This window comes from Ammospiza nelsoni, chromosome 2, assembly GCF_027579445.1.
Source record: "Ammospiza nelsoni isolate bAmmNel1 chromosome 2, bAmmNel1.pri, whole genome shotgun sequence".
NCBI classification, from domain to species: domain Eukaryota; kingdom Metazoa; phylum Chordata; class Aves; order Passeriformes; family Passerellidae; genus Ammospiza; species Ammospiza nelsoni.
The window spans coordinates 94,807,556-94,828,377 of NC_080634.1; the positions used below are offsets into that span (position 1 = coordinate 94,807,556).

At 39.1% G+C, this 20,822-nt stretch overlaps 1 protein-coding gene across 3 annotated transcripts in view; it reads right to left on the minus strand.

Moving 5' to 3' along the window:
* ARHGEF7 (Rho guanine nucleotide exchange factor 7) overlaps positions 1-20,822 on the minus strand; it is a 116,122-nt gene that overhangs the window by 53,416 nt on the left and 41,884 nt on the right. For 2 of the 3 annotated variants that reach the window (XM_059493097.1, XM_059493091.1), the window contains exons 3-6: positions 16,380-16,464; positions 13,803-13,933; positions 11,179-11,380; positions 2,287-2,375 (exon numbers count right to left, since the gene is read on the minus strand). In XM_059493097.1, the coding sequence (XP_059349080.1) occupies positions 2,287-2,375; positions 11,179-11,380; positions 13,803-13,933; positions 16,380-16,464 (507 nt within the window). Of the gene's footprint in view, positions 1-2,286; positions 2,376-11,178; positions 11,381-13,802; positions 13,934-16,379; positions 16,465-17,493; positions 17,529-20,822 lie in introns of all 3 variants that reach the window. The other variant, XM_059493102.1, reaches the window with a different exon arrangement.

Below are 20,822 nucleotides of genomic sequence, written 5' to 3' on the forward strand. Positions count from 1 at the left end.
GTGGGGATAGCCAACAACCCAAAAATAGTACAAAGTCCCAGAGTAGCAGTCTCAACTATAGCTTAGTAGCCAAGAGAACCTTAAACACAGATTTTAACATTTACTCCTTCACTCCAGCTACATCCTTTCAGCTACCAGTTGCCAAAAGCTTTTTTAGAGATCTTCTGCTTTTTCCTCAACTTTATTATCAGTACAGACTGATGAAATATAGCACAGGGAAGTCTCCTGTCTGTAGCTTAAGACAGAACAAAAACTCAACTCAGAATTTCACTTCAGTGAATGGGTTTGCTGTTTGTCTTATCTACATGCAAAACATGAAAAAATCTTACATATTTAATTGAAATTGAAAATATTCTATAGATATTTCCAGAAGCCAAAAATGGCATGGTTTTGTGCCATCAGAAGCACAAAATGTATTTCAAGAAAATCTAAATGTCGATATGTCTAATTTAGGTTTCAGACACAGCAGTACAGTCTTACTTCTCTGAAACAATGGGCTAGATACAGCACAGCCCCTCATTTTCTAAACCAGAATAAAATAGTGACTTAAAAAAAAAAAAAAAAGTAGGGGTACTTGCCACACTATGGAAAAAAGTGAAAATGACAATTATCCAATTCATTGCTGACAGACTTAAGACCAGCACTCTAGGGTCTGTGGTGTAATTTACAACAATTTTGTATATTATTATGAACTGGTCCTTTTCACTCCCTACAATGTCATCAACAGTTATTAAGTAATTAGCAGTCAAAACAGTTGGCATCTCATTACATCAGGTTAATTGTACCAAGAAAGTTGCACCTGAGCAAGATATAAAATAAACTAATCCTAAGAGTAGGTATATGATGGTCACTAGGGTTTGGGGTTTTTTGGGTTTTTGTTTGTTTTTTAATTAAACTACTTTCAAAGCCAGTCACAGCTGTATTTCCCAAAGTAGAGTAGCTTGAGCCTCCACAATTAGAAAGGGTCATTCAGGGAACAATTATAAAAATCACACAAACCAAAGGTGATATTTCAAAATTGTATGGTATAACTTGGGTGCCTCAACAAAATGAACATTTACTTTCTCTTCTTTTCACTTAAGTACACTTTCATTTCCCAAATTTGCATCCACACACTACAATAACCTAAAAAGAAAAAACACTATAAAGAGATACAGTGAAAACAAAAATAAATTAAATCAATCCACTATTTTGTCACTGGATATACCACAGCAAGATCTTTACATGCTGCAGTTTGAGAGAAGGGTGCGCCTGCAGATACTTTCCATTGTGACCAGCAGTTATGGGATGCAGTAGCCAAAGAACTGCAGCCCTCCCTTCAGCACAGAATTGCAGCTATGACAGAGGCAGCAGCAGAGCCAGATGGAGGAGCAGGAGGTTGCTTCACAGCTTTCAATTAGGGACTAGAGACAAAACCCCTCTGCTCTTCCAGGTGCTATTCAAGCCAGAACCACACAAGACAAAACCAGAAAATTATGCTTTATGACCCTTCTTAAAAACTGACATAGAAATGAAAACCCATGACAGCTACTGGAAGAAAAGGGAAAGAAAAGTTGTGGTTTGGTTTTACACCAGCAGGGAGCAGTGCTTAACAAAAACAGTAAGATGCTTTTTTGCTTCCCAGTGTATATCTCCTCAATAAATACATGATTCTCAACATGCTTACAACACACTTAAAGACAGAGTTGGGTATGTTTCCTACATGCATCTGTTTCTTACATGCAACCTAGTACCTGAGTACTAGGTTAAGAATTCCTGGGGGTGTGCTAAAGGCTCACTCTGCCTGTACTGCCTTGCTGTGAAATCGATGCACAGTATAAGGGAAGAGGTTCCTTAGGTTAACAACAGAGCTGACTTACAAGCATCAATACAAAGGAAGCAAATTGAACATTATGAAACAGTCTCTTATTCAAAAGTATACCTAATTAGTTTAACACAGCAGAATTTCAGTAATTCATGGAGATTGGGGAACATTGATGTCACATGTGGGGGATGGAAGAAAAAAAGGAAATTGACAACTAGCAAAACATGAGCATAATATTACATTAATGACAATCATTCACTTACTTTAGACTATAATTTTTGCACCATGTTTAAGAATCCACAGATGTGATATTCTATTAAACTAAAAATGATCTTGTTTATATGAGAATCCACCAATACCTCTATCTAGTTTTGGTACTTCCTAGCAAGACTGCCTTTTTTTTTTTCCCAGATAAGAGCATTTAGTTAAATGACATTCTACTGTATATAACAGCTCACATGGAAGTAAAAGTGATCACTCACCACATTGTAGTAACTTTTGTTAATTGCAGATGTATCAAAGCCTTTAGGTGGACTCTTCAATGTACCTGATTTGGGGGAGACTGGTTTTTCTGAAATAAAACATATTTTGGGGTCAATGGGGTGCAATTTCACAGCTCAACACTAGAGGACAAACAAGCTGCTTTAAAATATTTATCAAGATACAGTAAAAAGGGTGTTTCACTGAGAAACATACATAATTGCACTTGAAATTACTGGCAAAGAATCAGTATGTTCACAATGAATCAAGCTCTAGCCCCATTGAAGGCAAGCAGAAAAACTGCCATTCTTTTTCCTGGAACCAGAAAGTCAGTTAATAAAACTTGCACTTCCAAATTTATTTTTTAAAAACAAGATGCTGTTATAGACTGCAATTAAAAAAAAAGGCAAAAAAATCAGTAACAGGCATTTCCAAACCATATACACACTTTCAAACAAAAGTAGCATTAAGTTTCAACATTAATTTAATGACCTCTGTGAAAGCAAGTGACCAATCAAAAACTGAACACTACAGAAGTGAGACATTACACTCAGTCTCAAAATAAGATTCAAAACACTGTACTAGTGAAGTGACTTACCTTATGCACCGAAAATCATCTTTTAAAACAAATTATATTTTGCTATTAATGAAGGATAGAATAAAAATGTTTATGCACTTGAGAACAGGGTTCTTCATAAAAATAAATCCTTCCTATAACCCATAGGGAATCTATCCCTCAGTAATGCATGCTCTTCCTAGAAGGACAACATTAATCTGCAAGAACAAAACAGTCCTGAGAGTCACCCAAGTGCTGGCCCAGATCAGAGAGGCAGAGAAACCACACTCCTAAAGCCTTCCCTCCCACCACTACCACCCCTCTAAGTCAATTACAGAGGAGCAAACATGAGGTGAGAGAAAATCAAAAGCAACATGCTGCTTGCTGCAGAAACAGCAAGTAAGATTTGCAGCATCTCTTCTTGACCTCTCACACTTGACTGTGGACTCAACCAACTGAAAATGCTTGTGAGACTCTGTTTATCAGGACATTTTGGTGCTTTGGTTTGTCTATTTCTGTATGTTTTTTAAATAATCAGGCTCCTCTAAGATGCAAATGTCTAATAAGCATTTGAGTAATTTGCATCCAAGCTATAAAACAGCAAATTGTCAACTGAACTGCTCCAAACAAAACCACAGAAGCATCACCAAAACATACATACCGAAGGCTCTACCTTTATTTTAAAAGCAAGCTCCTGTTTCAAACACATTTTAATAAAGATACATGAATAATTCAAGTCTAGTTTACCTGATACCTCAGGCTAAGAATAAATTATGCAAGTCTCAAACACCTCTCCAGGAGAAGCCCAGCCAGCCAAGCTAAGGGCCAGCTATGGAAAATTCCCATGGACAGCAGAGCTGACCAGGGAAGCAGCATCACAAGCAGAACACTCCCTGTGGCACCAGTCTCTCCTGAGCCATTTAGGGCTCCTTCAGGCTCCCAGCTGCAGCCCGTGGATGATGCCAGCTCAAGCAAGCTGACTCCAGGTGCAGATCACCCTTTCACCTCCAGCACCAGGACAGCCTGGCAGCCCAGAGGCTTTAGCTAACAGCCCACAAAGAGCAGCTCAGTCCCCATAAGCACACAAATGCAAGTATCTTTAAGGGGATTTGCTCTGTATTGCAGTGGAACTCCCCTCAAAGAAGCTAATCTAAAAATAAAATAAAGTCTTAAAACTGCCAAACATGTGCAAAGCAAAAAAAACCCACCCCATTCTCCTTGCCGCATTGAGGGATGACAGTAAAACCCTTTTGGTTAATATCCCCTGCCTAGCCAGCCCACATCAGATCTAAGCTGACACACAGCACAAAAACTGTTAGAGCCAGCAGTTATCCAGCTGGGAACACTGGTGCTCTCAGCCACCAGCCCTGCAATGCATGTGTGCTCTGCTATACAGCCAAGTAATTCCAAATGACAGGACTCCTCCCACCCCCTCAGAACCAAGCTGTAAACTCCAGCAGATTTGCCATCAAACACTCAGTTTGAAAAGACCTAAAATCACCTCATACGTATGGCTACTCATTTATGTATTCATCTGTAATGCTTCTCTATATGGGACAATTAAATACTTTTCTTTGTACTGAATGATGAAAATGATGTCATTCCCACAAACGTGGTAATTTGCTTTTACTCTCTGTGGAAGCTCTTGAACTTATCCTACAATTTATAGTGACTTTCAGGTTCACTAAATACCTCAAGGTTTATTATCATGTGCCAAAAAGCATGAAAGGAGAAACCAGAGTTATTTCAGAATAAAAGTAAATACTTGTCATTGAATTTATCATAATACAGATGGCTGACCATTGTTAAGCTGGCTGATCATGGAATTCTGGTTCTTTGTTATTTTAAAGGGTGCAAAAATACCTCTCCACTTAAGCTGCTGAAGAAAGTGGGAGGTTTCTTTGCTGAAACATATAGAGTCATTTATATTGCCAGCTGTTCAGCTGATTCAGTTATCCATCAGAGGCACTCACATGTCCAAATTCAGATTTAAAGACAGAACAGAAAAAAAGAATCACACATTCATATAATTTTGCCTGAACAGTCATAATCAACATTTAGCTTTTGAAATGTAAAGGCCATTTCTATTGCAGAAACACAGAATCAGACACAGCAAATTAGTCCATCTGTCTATCATGTCTGGTATTCTGCCTCCAAGCAGTGCCTTGCTTCATAACGAGGAATAAGAAACAGTCTTGCTGCAATTAGCTTATTGCACAATGCATTACAGAGAAGAAAATCCTGTTCTTGAACATAAGAAATCACTTTCCTTGTTTATGCTAAGTTAAGTGTCATTTAGTATCCTTGGTAGTAGAACATTAGAGTATTTTGCAAACAGAGCATATTTCATTAAACATTTCAAGGAGGAACCACCCCTATTCAGCACACTACATCTTTATGAAGTCCATGGGTTTTTGAAACATCAGCAAAAGCCTGGCACCTTGCCCACTCCTCAGAGGATCTATTTCTCAAAGCTCTGGAAGAGAGTGACTTGAGCCAGACACCAGCTTTTCCCACACAGATTTTTGCATCTCCCTACTTTTCTCCAGGCACAATGTGCATGCCTTATATCAACACTGAAAGCACAGTGAAAATGGCTCAGTGTATGATCAAATCCAAAGCTGGCAGGCATCTGCTCAAGTATAGGAAGAGATGGTATCCTGCTGGTGACTGAAATCAAGAGCTAAGTTCCCACTGTCCATCTCTCTTGTGATCAAAGCATCACATTCAAATGCCCTCAGCCACACTTGATAATGCATTGTCTAGTGGTGGCAAACCAGATGGACTTCACTGAAGAGATCATCCATGGGTGAGAGAATGAGGGTAGCACAGGCTTTTAACATTACTTTTCCAGGAAATAATTATCCTCAGTGGAACCAACTGCTTTTATAACCTTCCCCTAAGTGGTATAAGATGCCACAAACTCCCTTAAATGAAGTTTTTTTTTCTTTACAAATGTCTATTTATTGGCTATAAAAAGAAAATTTACCCAATCCTTCCCAATACTCTGTTTCTTTCTATTTTAACTTATATGCCTTCACATTACCTGATATTCCCACATTCTCTCTCTTCTGAAATGTCTTCAGTTTATGCCATATTCATTTTCATGCAACAGTCTACTTTGTGCTACTCCACAGAGAATTTATTCCCTTCAGAACATACTTGACTAAAGCACTTTGACCCTACTGCTACAGAGCATCCCTGAGTGTTTCTGTGATTCCTGTGCTGTGGGGCATTATCTAGATAATAACATCTGATTTGGGTTATTTCATCCCACATTAGGGGAGGAAAGGTGTGTCAACAAGAACTCCAAAAGCTGTGTGGTCCCTATCAGTGAAGTGCTACAAGAAAGTTCCATGTTCCTAGACTAATCAGTTCAAGTCCAGCATCATGAGGGCAAACCTAAACCCATTCCCAGTTCTCAAGAGGGCTCTGGCACTGCTGCAGAGCTCCACTCTGCAATACAGACAACACCAACACTTCTGCCCCAGCAGCATTCACTGGTGCCAAACTCTATGTTATTGATGTCTGTAGAGTTACACTTGACAAGAGAACACAATATTCCTCTGAGTGTACATGGTCAGGGAGAGAAAAATTAACATTCTTCATGGGGTTTTAGCTATTTTTTCCTTTGCTTTTTTTTCCCCCAAAGCCAAAAGTGTAATTTCTCTTTCCCTCACACACCACAGGATGGAAGCAGCTGACACTCTACTCCTCCACTATATTCTGACCTTTTCCCCACACTGATTTTGTTTTTTTTTAACATCCAACTAAAAGAAACATTATCACTGTAATTTGCACTGGGCCTGATACCAATAACTGTCAAGAACGTGTAACAGAGGCTAGAGCAGTAATGATACATAAATTTCTGCAAAGAATTAGAATAAACTTTGAGACATATGAATTGCAGTTCGTACAAAGCTGTATTCCCTTCTGTGTAATCTCATGCCATCTAAAGGGATTATGCTTGGACACAACTCAGTAATGGACCATGTGTTTTTTGGTTTTTTTTTTTTTAAATCTGATTAACATCTGACAGTAGCTAAGCAAGTGCATCTCATTCTGGCTAACCATCCTGCTTTTCATTGCAAGAAAACCCTCCAAACTAGGTCTCCAAATCTCTCTAAGTACTGTGTGAGACAGAAGCAACACTGTAAGAGACAAGGCTCCACCTACACCTTCACCTCTTCCTGTTCCATTTTATGTAAGCAAAAACAACCTCAATAAGGCCACACTGTCAAGTATCTTAACAAGTTTACACATTATTTTCTATCCTCTGTCACATGTAATAGCAGAGCAGGATAAAACCAAAATCCTTTCAAAGTACTTCCTGACTAGAGATCAAAGAACATTTAAAAACATAAGATGTTAGAGGGTTTGAAAATGGAAATGAAAACATAGGGAGGAGGGAGAGAGAAATGAACCTTTTTTTCTTAAGTTCACAGTGTAGGCATGTACTGGAATAGAAAAACAGTGTATTATTTTTTACATATTTGATCATAACTATCACAACTTTAAACAAATTCTCTTTTTCTCCTTGGGTCAGGGAGGGGGACAGAATAAATATACACTCAAAAGCAAAACAAAAAGAGTTTCCCATCTCAATCAAACTTATTTTCCCCCAAAATAGTCATTGTCCAGCATAAGAAAATGAAATGCTGTGCTTTGCTCAACAATCTCAGTATGTGTCCTACAACCATTTGTAGGTCACCTCATTAGCATTGTGTGCAAACTCTAATCACCCAGGCACAGCTAAACAAACAAGTTACAGCCATGGCACAACCACTGTGAGATACCTTATCATGTGATATGCTCTGCTCGTGCAATTTATGTAATGCAGCTTACTTTTCTTCTAAACACTTGAAGAAATCAATGTGGGTAAAGGCAGTTCCATTGCCACACACATATTCAAGGAAGGGAAGAGAGAGATAACTTCAAAGCCACTGTAAAAGCTAAGATTACATATCTACAGGTCTTTTACACTAGAGGATTTTAATTTAGAACAAAATCAATTTATCTAAACATCTAATGCCTATGAAGTTTGTGAGAATCAAAACAAAAACACACTTGCATAAAAAACTTCACTCATTTCTTCTTTTACTCAATTTGCAGAAGTCAGGTTACATCAGACTGAGCGGATTTAATTTAGTGAAACCCAGGAGCTTATTTAGTCATGTCCTGGGAGCTCTCCATAGAATGCATCATCCTATACATAATTTCTAAGTATTTACAGTATTTTCAGCTACATTTCAGAGAAGAAAGAAACCTAGAGTTATACTACCAATGCCAGACCATTTTACAGAGTATGTTGAAAACAAATGTCCAGGATGAACATTTTTTCAGAGAGACCTTAATCAAGAGCATGTATTTCAAAAACCCTATCTGGATCTTTTTTAAGATCAATCTATTATAACACTGATAGAAAACACATTTTGAATTTGAGCTAGCAAGGCTGCAATTCTAACCACTTTTAAAAAACGTAAGGCAAAAAAGAGCACTTTTATATTTCAACCTCATGCTTGAGGCATAAAGGCACTTAAATACTTCTGAATTGGGGAAATCCTGAAGTGAGGTGTATATAGAGTTACTAGGAAATAAAGGAAAGTGGCCAGTGTAAGATTATCAACTCAAGAAATGCCAACTCTCCTAATGAAGGCAAAGAAGAGCAGGGACACAGGAAGGCAACAGAAATTACATTTAACTTTGATGAAGCTTCTCATGAACACCCACCTATTGAAACAACTTCAGAGCTTTGTAACAACAGCATTACATCCTCGTTTCCACAAGGACAGCAGAACAAAGAAAGTCCAGCAGCAGGACAGTGACAATGCATTTGGATACAGAAGGGAGGAGAATTCCAGAAAAGCCCTCTCTCTAGGATCTTCAACAATATCCATAAAGCAAAACTTAGCTGAGAATAGAAATGCTCACAACACGTTTTATGGAAACAAGCAATAAAAGAAACAGTGCAGCAAAATTACAACAACGGACTTGAAGTAAGAAGAAATCAGTGAACTTAAAAATATGGATTAAAAAAGAAGTCCCACTAGTAACAACATAAGCAGAATAGGCTCTCAAGAATGATAATTCCTTTAAAAGTTAGTGGCATATCAAAGAAAGATCAGAAAAAGTGGATGCAAACTGACATGGAGCAAATATCACAAATATATACACTGACCACAATCACACAAAAAGAAGCAAAAGTAAGCAGGAGAAGTCAGGTCACCATTTAAAACACAAATAACATGGTTATGAAGGCAGTAGCAACAAAGCATCCCACAGTATGCATATATACATGAAGGGATAAAGCTCATCTGCAACTCCACAGTTCCTAACACACTAAAATCTCCTGATATGTCATGTTTCCTTCCACCACCCCCCATCCTCCTCATAAAAAAATCAATTCCAGAAAAACATATACCTACAAATGCATTAAAGCAGGTTAAAATTACTATTTTGATACATTACACAGTACCTCTTGTGCTGAATTGATAGTAAAAGAACTAGCTATATCCATATCTGAAACCAGAGAGGACAAGTGAAGTTCCATAAAGTACTGGAAAAAGGCAAACAGTAATTTTAAAATGGAGGAGGAAAACAGAGAAAGCTAGTGAGCTACAGCTCAGTCATGTGAACTTGGTAATACTCAATGAACTAAGCTTCCTGAGAAGAGAAAAGCTGGGACACAAACAGAAGAAGCTTCCATAGAAGAAATTTAACATATGAGACAGCAGTCCAAGAATGCAATAAGTCTTGCAGAAGGCACAAGGGATAAACTGTTGTGGGAGAGAGAATCCACCTATAAAGTGGAAGGAAAAGGATTAGGGAGAATTTTCTTTTGACAGCAAGAAGTGAAACCATGCCAGGCCCAGGGATCAGACAGGGCTGCAAGAAGTCACAAGCATCAGACTGCACTTGGCATTACAGCTTGTCCCTTCCTACTTACTTCACCCAATTGCAGCATTCTTAAAACAAGAACCACTTAACTCTGGTTACTGGCAACTTCTGGTTCTTGCATGTTCACTGTTAAAGCATTTCTGTTCTAGACCTTAATTGCCTACCTAGGTTCCAGGAGTTGGAAGAGTCAAAACTGATGAAATTCAAACAAAATCTCTGCAGCAATGATTTAAATTAATAACGATGAGACAAGAGGGTCATCATGGCTGATGCTAAAACACTACAAACCAAAAACAGGCTTCAAGAATTGCTTCTCAGGATAAGTTGCATCTGAGGGATCTCTAAAGAACATTAAAGCCAAGTCTTACATTGTGACTATGTCTAGGAAAAGCTGGTTGGAAAGGACAATGAAGACTAGCATTTTGCAGCAACAGACTGGAGATATTAAACCAAGGAAGAAAACAAGAGGATGCAACCAAAGGAGAAAAGGTAAGTTTTAAAATGGACTTTTGCTCCCACAACCTCACTGCAATCAGGCATCTGAATAGCTGCCTCATGATGGGGGGGAAGAAAAAAAAGCCATGCCAAAGACTTTAGCACAGCCTCAAAAGATGTGTGTTTTCACTGGAGCTGTAACAAAGGAAACAGTGGTAAAGCCTCCCAGAGACCCTGGGTAATTTTATCCTACCAGGCTTATCCCTAATCTCTGAAAATAAGCCAAGACATGGAGTAAAAAAAGGAAATAAAGGAGACAGAGAAATTATGTCACCCACAGCAATATCCTAGTGGATTAAAAAGGAATGTTACTTCTGATATTCAGATGACATTTACAGAAGGTATTTGACTGTATAAAGTTCAAAATAAAACTTCAGCGAAAGGATGAAGCCTGTGTGAAGAAAAGCTGAAGGCACATGAACAAGAAAGAAAAAGAAAAATCACAAATACATTAGCTTTCAAAAGATGATTTTGATAGAATTGGGTTTCCCTCCTACAGTTGTTTACTTCTAAGTAATGGGATGTATTGAGTAAATTTTTGTTAGGTTTGGAGGTTTTTCTTGTTATTTTTTTTGGGGGGGTTTTTTGTATGAAATCTGTCACTATTTAAACCAAAAGCACCAATTCAAAGTCTGTCAGCATCTGAGTCAAAATCCCATATACTAGGAATTTAGACCAAGGAAGTGAGAGCAGCCCAAACATGACAGACAAGCAAACAGAATTGCGACTTTTCTGCACACTTACTGCTGATTCAGAAGCCACTCTATACAGTGAGCTGGGGTGGGGAAGTGCAAGTTCCCAAGCATTAATCATTGCTGTGAATGACCTTCAGTAAATAAAATCAAGCTTAAACAAAAAGCATTAGAAGTTTTAATGAATCAACCAACCATCAACCTCTACCCAAAGCATGAATTTCTGCAAATATGCTCTCCCCTTCCAAACTCACCATTTGATTTAATTTCTCGTACGTAGTTACTTGGAAACCATCCTGTTTTTCCATTCAAAGTTCCTTCCCACCAGCCTCCTTCTTCCACTCTTGTAACATGAATAATATCACCTTTTGAAAAAGAAAGTTCATCTTCATTTGTCTGTTGAAAATTAAATTTGGCTCTCACCACCAACTGATGGTTGCCGTTATCTGTCATGTCCTAGGAAGAGAAAACAAAGAATAAAATGATCATTAGAGACTTAAACAATATTTCCATGAGCAAAACAGAAATTGCCATAAAATGGAAATAGTCTTTGCTCCACACACAACAGTCCCCACACATTTTTACTCAAAGGCCTTTATAAGGTGCACTTTAGCATTTCCAGCATTTCTGTGAATTTTAATCTACAGATTTTTATCAATCATGGGAGTATATATTTTACTTATTACAGCCCCTCCAAATCAGAAAGGGTTAACACCTAAAATGAGAATAATTATTGCTCTCACAAAGAAAAAAGAAAACATATACATTTTTCTATAACTAGCATAGACTGAAACTGCCTTTGACAACTACAAAGAAACAAAGGCCTTAGATTAGAGAGTGTTTTCCTAAAATTCTCTGCACTGCAAGGAGGGAGAAACTGAGTTGGGTTTAATTTAATTTTAGATATATCAAGAGTTTGCAGCACAAAACCTTTTCTTTTTTCCTGTAACAGATCAGGTTAGTGGTTTCCATACTGAAGGTACAAGTCTCCATGGCCTGCCAAAGAAGGGGTGCTCTTTCACAAAACCTACAGAAAGTTACACAACTTACCTTGACTAAGTACTCCCAAATCATTTCTCTGAAGGCTAGCAAAGCTGGAAGCCTGCAGCAGTCAGACTTGCAGCTGTCCACACACACTATGTATGTGTGTATGCTCATCCCTTACCATGGGTGCAAAGGCAGATTATCACTCTGTGCTAACATCTGAATGTTCTTTGAAGTAACTAATTTGTCTTTCAAATTAACGATTTTCAAATTTAGCATTTTGTCCTTGGATGTCACTTTGCGTATCTGCACCATTCAAGCACTTCATGAGAGTTTGGGCAAACCTTTATGCTGAAAAAGTGCAATACTTGGACAACTTTAAAAACATTGCACTCTAACTGGGAGAACAGCACTACAAATCATGTTTGTCTCTATCATAACCAAGAATCAATACCTGTGCAGCTAAAAACACAGCTTAGTGAGAAAATGACTGTGTAAGCAGTCCTAGTCAGCTCTCCAGGTAGAAGAATTTCCCCTACATCTTGCCTATATAGCTGAGGTGATGAAAAGACTGCATGTTGTCACTAGGATCTTATATGTCAGCTTAATTCATAACCCCAGCAATCATGTTATTGTATCACAACTCAATATGACTTTCATCAGAGTTGGCAGCTGAGAAACTACAGGAAAATGAGGGCAAACACAACTTTGAAAATGTGCAGAAAGTCCCAAGACAATGCAAGTCCCAGTGTTTGACAATTAGATTGGCACATTTTCAAGTGCCTCTGCCTTAGTCCTCTGCTGGTACATTTTGTGCTTTCATCCTCTCTGCTCAACAAGAGAGAATGTTTTGGTTTAGTAAAGGATAAACAGCCACTAAATAAGCAGAAACATTGCACAGTGAGACCAGCTACAAACCCTATGCTCTGCCAGGGTGGCTTTCCAGCAGAGGAAATGAGTACAAACTTGGTGAGAACAGTTCCAAACAGATCATCTACACCAACAAAGCCAAACTAGGAATTTCCTGGGTTTGGCCACTAGCTCTCTTTCCCTCCTTCTTGCACCTCTCTCCTCTACCTTTGCACAGAGCAACTCAGATCACCAAAGTGACAGAAACACTGAAAACTCTGATCACTTCAGTGATCCAGCTAACAGCTAGTCCCACCAACTGCTGCATCTGCAAAACTGAGTGGGCTGTGAACAGCAGAACAGGAGCTTGAATTAGTGGCCTTGGGCAAAAACTTCCACAGGCTCTGCTACCTGATAAAACACATTACACACCTAAGAAAGCCACAGATAAAGCAGCTTTCATTAGGGACCTGAATCCTCCTTGCAGGCTTTCAGTGACTAAAAGTACATTTTATCACAATTTCCATGAGGTATGCAACCCTGAATTCAGCTGGACTATAAAACAATGGCCCACACAACTCAGTTGCCCGAAGGCAAGTTGAAGGACCAACCTTGAAATATAACAGAAAACAGGAACAACCACCACTACTGTCAAAATTAGAAGTATCACCTTCACAGAGGTTTGAAAAACATTCAATCATCACCCCTAAACTCAGAGAAAAATAGATTTTTGCCTTTGGAAAAGCAAGTCCTTACACAGAGAAGAAAAACACAAATCCATGAAGATACTGTCTATGCAGACAAAATGGAGCACTAAAGGAAGAAAAAATAGTTTGAAGTTCACAAAAAGCTGCATGTATTTTGAAGCATCATATAAAAAGCTGCAAAAAGAAACTCACAGGCTAAAAATACAGAACTGAAAGAGAAGAAACAGTTACTTTGCTACGCTATAATTTACTTACAAAGCTCACTAAAAAAGAAATGGAGAAAAGAAAGGGGGAAAAAAACACCACACCATGGCATATTTCATTCACACAGAACTTACCAAACTCCGATACTGTCCCTGAAAGAGTTTTGAAGTTCTACTGTGTGAAGACTGGGATCCCAAAGAATCAAAGGATTTTATCCGATGAGATGAGGGACGTGCACATACAGAGTCACTGCCCAGCCCTATGTCTGTAGGAGGGTGGGGAAAAAAATTAAATATTAGAATTTTAACAATCTGCATCTATAACTTCTGCTTATCTCTGTAAAATTCACATGCTTAAAGCAGATTTGATGTATCTGCAGTTACTCAGTAATTCAAGACTCAAAAATGATAGCAATAAATAATGTAAAATCCTGAGACATGGACAATTTCTTCCCCACACAGACAAGAAAACAACTTGGCTCGTTTAGAGAGAGGAGGGTCAGGGTTGTATTTCTCTATTCCTACTCACTACCAGTCTATTTAAAGGTAATTAACAGCATCATTTTAGCTAGTAGCCAAGAATTTTGACTGCATAAAACTTGCTTGAAGTGAAGCCAGCCACATCTGTTTCTTAGCTCTTCCCACAGCCCCCCATCTCCTTCTCAATTAAAACATTCCTTCCACTGTCTCTTTTTCTACATTCCTTCGCCTCATCCCATTTTTTTTTTTTTTTTTTGCCAACTAAGCTATTTTTTCTTCTTTGGAGGGAGGACTAGGAATAGAAGAAAGGAAAACACTGCTTCTCAAGTAAACAACACCATCCCAAAACATTTCCTCTCTTGCATTTGTCTCTCCTCTGAGAAGCACACCCATGTGACACGTTCACCTGAAGGGTTGTGCGCCATCAGGGCTGCTGAGGTCCTTTGTGGACTGAGAGGCACCGAGTGAGCAGCAGGACAGGGCTCATCCCACCATCCCAGCCAGGAGTGGGGCAGCTGGGGGCACCAGGGCAGCCCCAGCCCTGGACACTGGGCTGGCACATCCCTGGGATGAGATGTTGCCAGCCAACAAGGGGGGGCGGGGGTGTCCTGTGGCTTAGTGAGCCACAGCCAGCCAGGGGCTGCACCAAAAGCAGCTCCCAAGAGGCAGGTTCAGTGCTGGCTGCAGCCTCCTTCCTTGATGCCACCACTCCAGAGACTGACACTTCAGTGGAGTGAAAACCCACAGAAGTCCTTCATCAGTAATCAAGCCCCTTTCTCACATTCCTCATATTGCTGGAAGGCCTATCTCAGAAGAACCTGTGTATGCCTGAAATTCTTGCAGATCCACATGGGGATCTGAAATCCATCTTCCAATACCAGAGCAGAGATACAGTCTAAAATGCCTCTACATAATTACCCAGTTAATGAAAATTGTTTGGAAGAACAAGAAGGTTTATGCTTGCTCCTAGGAACGAGACAACACCACAGCTTGCATGTGGTTCTGATTTTTGGTTTCCATACCACCACCACGTGCCCTCACCGTGAAAGGGATCAGCCCAGGTCCCTTCTAACCAGCTGCAGTTGTGGCTCTTTGACATAGGCCTTAATCCATAGACATCTGGACAAAACAGCCACACTTTCTCCACGTTAACAGCAAAGGCAGCAATGGCCAGTTACAGCAGATTTAAAGATGTACTGCCCTGGTTTGCATTTGCACTTACCCTTGAGATGAGAGGCAATATCTCCAACTGATCTAAACAGCTTCAAAGAAGTCAGTGCTATTACTCCAAACCCATTCATTAAAACTAAGATTTAGTTGCAACACTTAATTTTAAGGGGTGCTTTCTAACACAAGGAAAAAAACCACCAAAACCACAAAGTCTCTCATGAAACAGATGAGAGATTATAAATGTGACAAGATACTTATCTCATTAGTATTAAATTAAGCAACACTTATGCATCACTGACTTTTCTATCACCTTTGCTTCCTTGCACAAAAACTGACACGTATGGTTCAATTTCAGACTCTCTCAGACTCTGACCTGATGACCAGTACTGAAACTTGCTGCTGATGGTGGAACAGGAAGAAACCAAAAGGGCCAATGTCAACATTTCTTGACTGTCCCAGGGTCCAGCTGGCAGAATTTAGCACAGCCTCACCCTACAATGATGGATGGACACCTCTCACATGTCTGTTATTCCTACAGCTCTCTCCCTTCCTATCAAAGAACTTAAGGTGAGTGGTTCATGACTTCTAGCTGCTAAATGAATGAAATATGTGGCTTAAGGGATCAAAGACATTGGATATCCTTTTGTTATTGGCAAGAAAGGATAGCACTGGGAAATGTAGGCTGGGGAGGGCAAAAATGTTGCAAAGTTGTTCAAATAGGAGAATGACAGAATGGAGCAAAAGTCAATTCCAGTAGTTCAAACTTGGAGGGAAAAAAAGAAAAACAACCTAAAAACCATGCCTTTCTGAAAAACACAATTTTCCTAAATTGCTTGCCAATTTAAAGGCTTAGCCCTAGCTCTACCACAAAGCTTCCTTCTGCAGAAGACATGACTAGAGAACCCAGAGCCACTGCAAAGTTTTAAAAGCATGAACTTCAACAAAAGGTCATTCCAAATACTGCATATGTTCACTTTATCATGGGTACAACACAGATATAAATATACACCGATGCAAGTGAAAGTAGCAGTAAGCCAGCACAAGACAGAGCAGTCTACTCACCTGCAGTCACCTTATTTAAAGCCACAAGAGAGCTAAGAACTTTGCTGAAATTCTGTCCCTGATACAGGTCATTTGCATCAAAAGTCTGAAAAAGAACCAAAAAACAAGTAGTTAAGTAGTTAATAAGCAAGCCTTTAAGCTTGTACATACAAACCACAACTGTAGAAGCTATTGCATGATCAAAGTATCAGTCTTTTAGTGGTTGTTATGAACCAGTATGAACCAGTAAAGGGGAGGGTTCTCCTTAAAAAATTTTTAAACCCCAAATTTTAAACTATGACACTTTTAAATGGAAAGATAATATAGCAACAGCTGCATTTGAAAAAAACTGAAGAACTGAGAAAGTAAAAATGTCAAGTATCATTTAAGTTACAAGAATGTGGAATAATACAAGTATCAAGAAGTTTTCCTAAGACATTTTGGCCAAAAAAAAATTTACAGTGTACTATTACTCTTGGCATACTCTTCTTTCTCTGTAGCAGTGCACAGGCATTGTACCTGATTTTTCATAATGTACTTTAAAAATAACTACTACAATCTACATGCCATCTCTTTACAAGATGCAGAGGAAAACAGCATTCCTGAACATTAATGAATTTTAAAAGAATTAAATTGCTGGACAGGTTAGATCAAGGATGAGGTTTGGGAAGAGGACAGATGAAAGGAGAGGTTAATTTTATTTTTATTTTTTAACTGTGCTAAGGCAATCCAAACCTTGAATTATCTTGCAGAAAACACTCCAGCAAGTTTCAAGCACTGGGTGATGACATTAAACATCTGGATTTTTGGGGGGAAAGAGGACATTTTTTCAAAAAAGGAAAAAACCCCACAAACCCATATTTGCCTGAGGTAATGGAAACACTCATCCAAAGTCTCATGAAAATAGCTCTTGCAATAGATTCTGCATAGGTTGAAAGAACTCACAGTACTCCTTTGTACAAGACTAGAAAGCTGACAATAAAAGACAGCTGCTGCAGTTCTTCCAACTGATTTAGGAAACAGAAAGATATTTAGTTTTCTGCAATGAAGCAGTTTTCATCTAAAAAGTCAACAAAAACCAGTTCACTTTTCTGACAACAGACCCATCCCACAGACACTATCAGAAAGTCCTTACCCAGAAAACAGCCTTCACAGACAGGAGAGGAAAAACTCATAATCCCAGGGGAGAAGCGAGAAAGGAACAAAGAAAGGCCAGTTTAACCCAAGAGAAGCAAAAGTGTTAACAAAAGCCATGAAAGTAACCACAGAAGGGGCTGCCAGACCAGCTCTGACTGGTGATGCAATATCACAGAAAAGGTAGAACAGATTTAGAAAGCATTTAATGACTGTGTCACAGTAAAAAAAAAGAATTAAAAAAATCCCAATGCATCCACACTATTTGAGGATTTGAGGTACCTGCATACATTCACATGCTCATTTCCCCCCTTAGACTGAGGATCATCTCTGGCCCCAGAAAGCAGCAGTTCCAGCTGGGCTGTACAGGTGCCAACATCCCTCAAGCTTGAGTAGCATTTACACAGCTCAGAAAAGAAATGCCACACAACACACACAGCATCAAGCAGTCAGAACCACACAACAGTATACTCCAAGCAGTTATTGCTCCCATAAACAAAGTCAAATAACTACTTCAACAAGTTTCACTGGACTACAGATAATTTAAAAAGACTTCTCTTAGTCATTTGAAGCTGTAAATAGTAAGGAGAGGCACCAGGGAATTGCCTAGATGTGAATTTTGTAAGGCTTTTCCTCAAACACAAGGAATATTAAACGATTATGTACACAAAAAAGGCATTAAAGAGAAAAAATAATCTGATTTAATAAACAGAAATGATAGATTTTATTAACAGCATAATTTGCAAAGTCAAAACTGAGATCAGCTTAACCTCTGCTCAAATTGGGAGGAAAAATTAAGCTGCTATGGAACAAGAAAGTATTAAGAGTGTGAAATTTCCATTATTGCTACACACTTATTGTAGTAGTTTTTAAACAAGCTTGAAGTGTAAGTAAACTTGAAGTGTGAACAGAATCACAAAAGCCTAGCCCTGATCCTAAAAAAATTAAATACACAAGACAGGTGCTCATGCAGAAACCAGAACGGGATCAGAAAGGGACAACAAGGTGACTAAGAAAGGGAACATTTCAAAAAATGTTACAAATGATAGCTTAAACTTACAGAACCTTAAAACAACCCAATTTAATCTCACCTTCATTCTGGATTCTGATAGAGCCAAGAGCTCCCCACAGTCAGGCTAACTTGAGAACAAAAGGTTGAGAGGAAGCCCCGTTTCCTGCTACACTCAGACTATAGGGGGTACCAAGAACAACTTGATTGGATCATCCCAACACGTAGAGTGCCATAAAAAACCTGTATCCAGGACATGCTCACAGGAAACAGCACAATGGGAGGATGCAAGAAACATTTGCTTCCTTGTGATTTTACATGAAGCAGTTTTGACAGGAAGCCACTCTCAGCAGATCATGGCCAGAATGTTCAGCAGCAGCCTACAATAAGGGGGAGGGGGACACGACACCCTCCAGAGGGGTCTTCTCCTTACATGGCAAACGTGTAAGAAATAAATAACCTAGAGAAGTAAAAGGGTAAGGGAAATAACATAAGTGCTCTAAAGTATTAAGGCTAATTCTTGATTATAAACCCCTTATCTCAAAAAACAAAATAAACAGGAAAAAAAAAGAAAAACAAAAAATATTTTAAAAATATAAAAAACCAAACCAGAACCCGAGGGGAAAAAAAAAGAAAAAAAGAAACACACAAAAAACCCTGAAAACCCAAAAGACCCCGCCAAAACAAAACAACAAGCAAACAAAAAACCCCCCTACTAACCACTTACACCCTTCTCCCATCTTAGTGGAGGTTTGTTCATTTCACAATACATCTGAAAACTTTGACAGGGTAAGAAAATCCAGTAGCCAGAGAAAACAATCTACTCCAGGTTTTCAAGGGAAGTCTGATTTGCATGTGGTCTGTAATCTTTATACTGGTAATTATGGAAAAATCAACAGTAGAACTGACTCTAAAAATTTATCTTGAAGTTAGAAAGGGTAACTTCTCATTCAGTGACACAGGATGGCAAACAACTCCCCTCCACCATGCAGCACTCCCAAGTCTTCAACTGAAAAAATCAAAGCTGGATTTTGAGTTCCAAATATGAAGCCAAACTATTTTTATACCACAATATATTACCAAATAATAAGGTCTGCATACTAAATAACTTCCATAATACTGGCATAACCCACTTTTCTAATCACAGCAGAAGCATAACGTGAACTCAAAGCTGCACATCCCTACACCTCTCTAAACCTAAAAACACAAACACTTAGAAAAGTATTTCTTAACAAATATCAAGATTTGCCTTTTGAACAGTACGCAACAGGTATATATAGACATTAAACAAAGCTTTATGGAAAAAAATATTTCCAATATGTCCTCAACTTCCAGGCAAACAAATTTTATAACTCTCAGGTAGAGACTCTACCTGTGATGAAATTCACCCTCTTGTTCATTCAATCCTTACTTTCCACCAAGAGTCAGATTAAACATTAGTAGAAATACAAGAATAAAATGGTCATAAATCAGATGAGGACCAAGCTAAGCCAAATCTTTTGACTAATTATTTAGCTATACCTTTGTTATTAAATACCACCGAATTGTCCACATGCACATAAGCATTAAGATGAGAGGAGGAGAATGGGTGATGCTCAGAGTGATGGTGTTTGTCTTCCCAAGTCACCACTAGGAGTGATGTAGCCTGGTTTCCTGGAGCTGGCTGAACATCCATCTGCCTGCTCATGGGAATGGATTCACTCCTGGTTCTGCTTTCTGGCACACACAGCTTCAGCTGCACTCGTGACACCGCCTTTATCTCACCTGAGGAGTTTCCTCTCTCCTCTACCCTTCTGAACCTCCCCCCAAACCCCACCAGGGCAGAGTGGGCATGTGGCTGCCTGGGGCTGCACCACAACACCCCCAATGGATACCATGTTCTGAAGGCAGAGCAGACCAGGCCAGCAGTGACCTACAAACAGCACTGTCCATAACACTCTGGAGCACTCTGGCACTTCTGGTCACTGCCTGCCAATTGCCTACCCCACCCACAGATCCTGGCTTCCCTTTCCACACACCACACTAATCCCAAACACACAAGCCTGGCTTCCCACAATTACATATGCATTTTCTGCCCCCAGATTTCAACTGGCTACCTACTTTATTGATAACAATTCTATGACCTCTTCCAGGTCATTAATGAAACGTTACATAATGTGGTTATGTAGTAACAGCAGCAAAACCCCTACAGCAAGATATGCACTGGATGGTCATTCTCCATTTGGAATTTTAATGAAGTTTATTAATAAAGGCAGATTTTAAACTCTTCATCACAGCCATTTTCACTCTTCCATCACTGACATTTCTTCAACATCAAACAA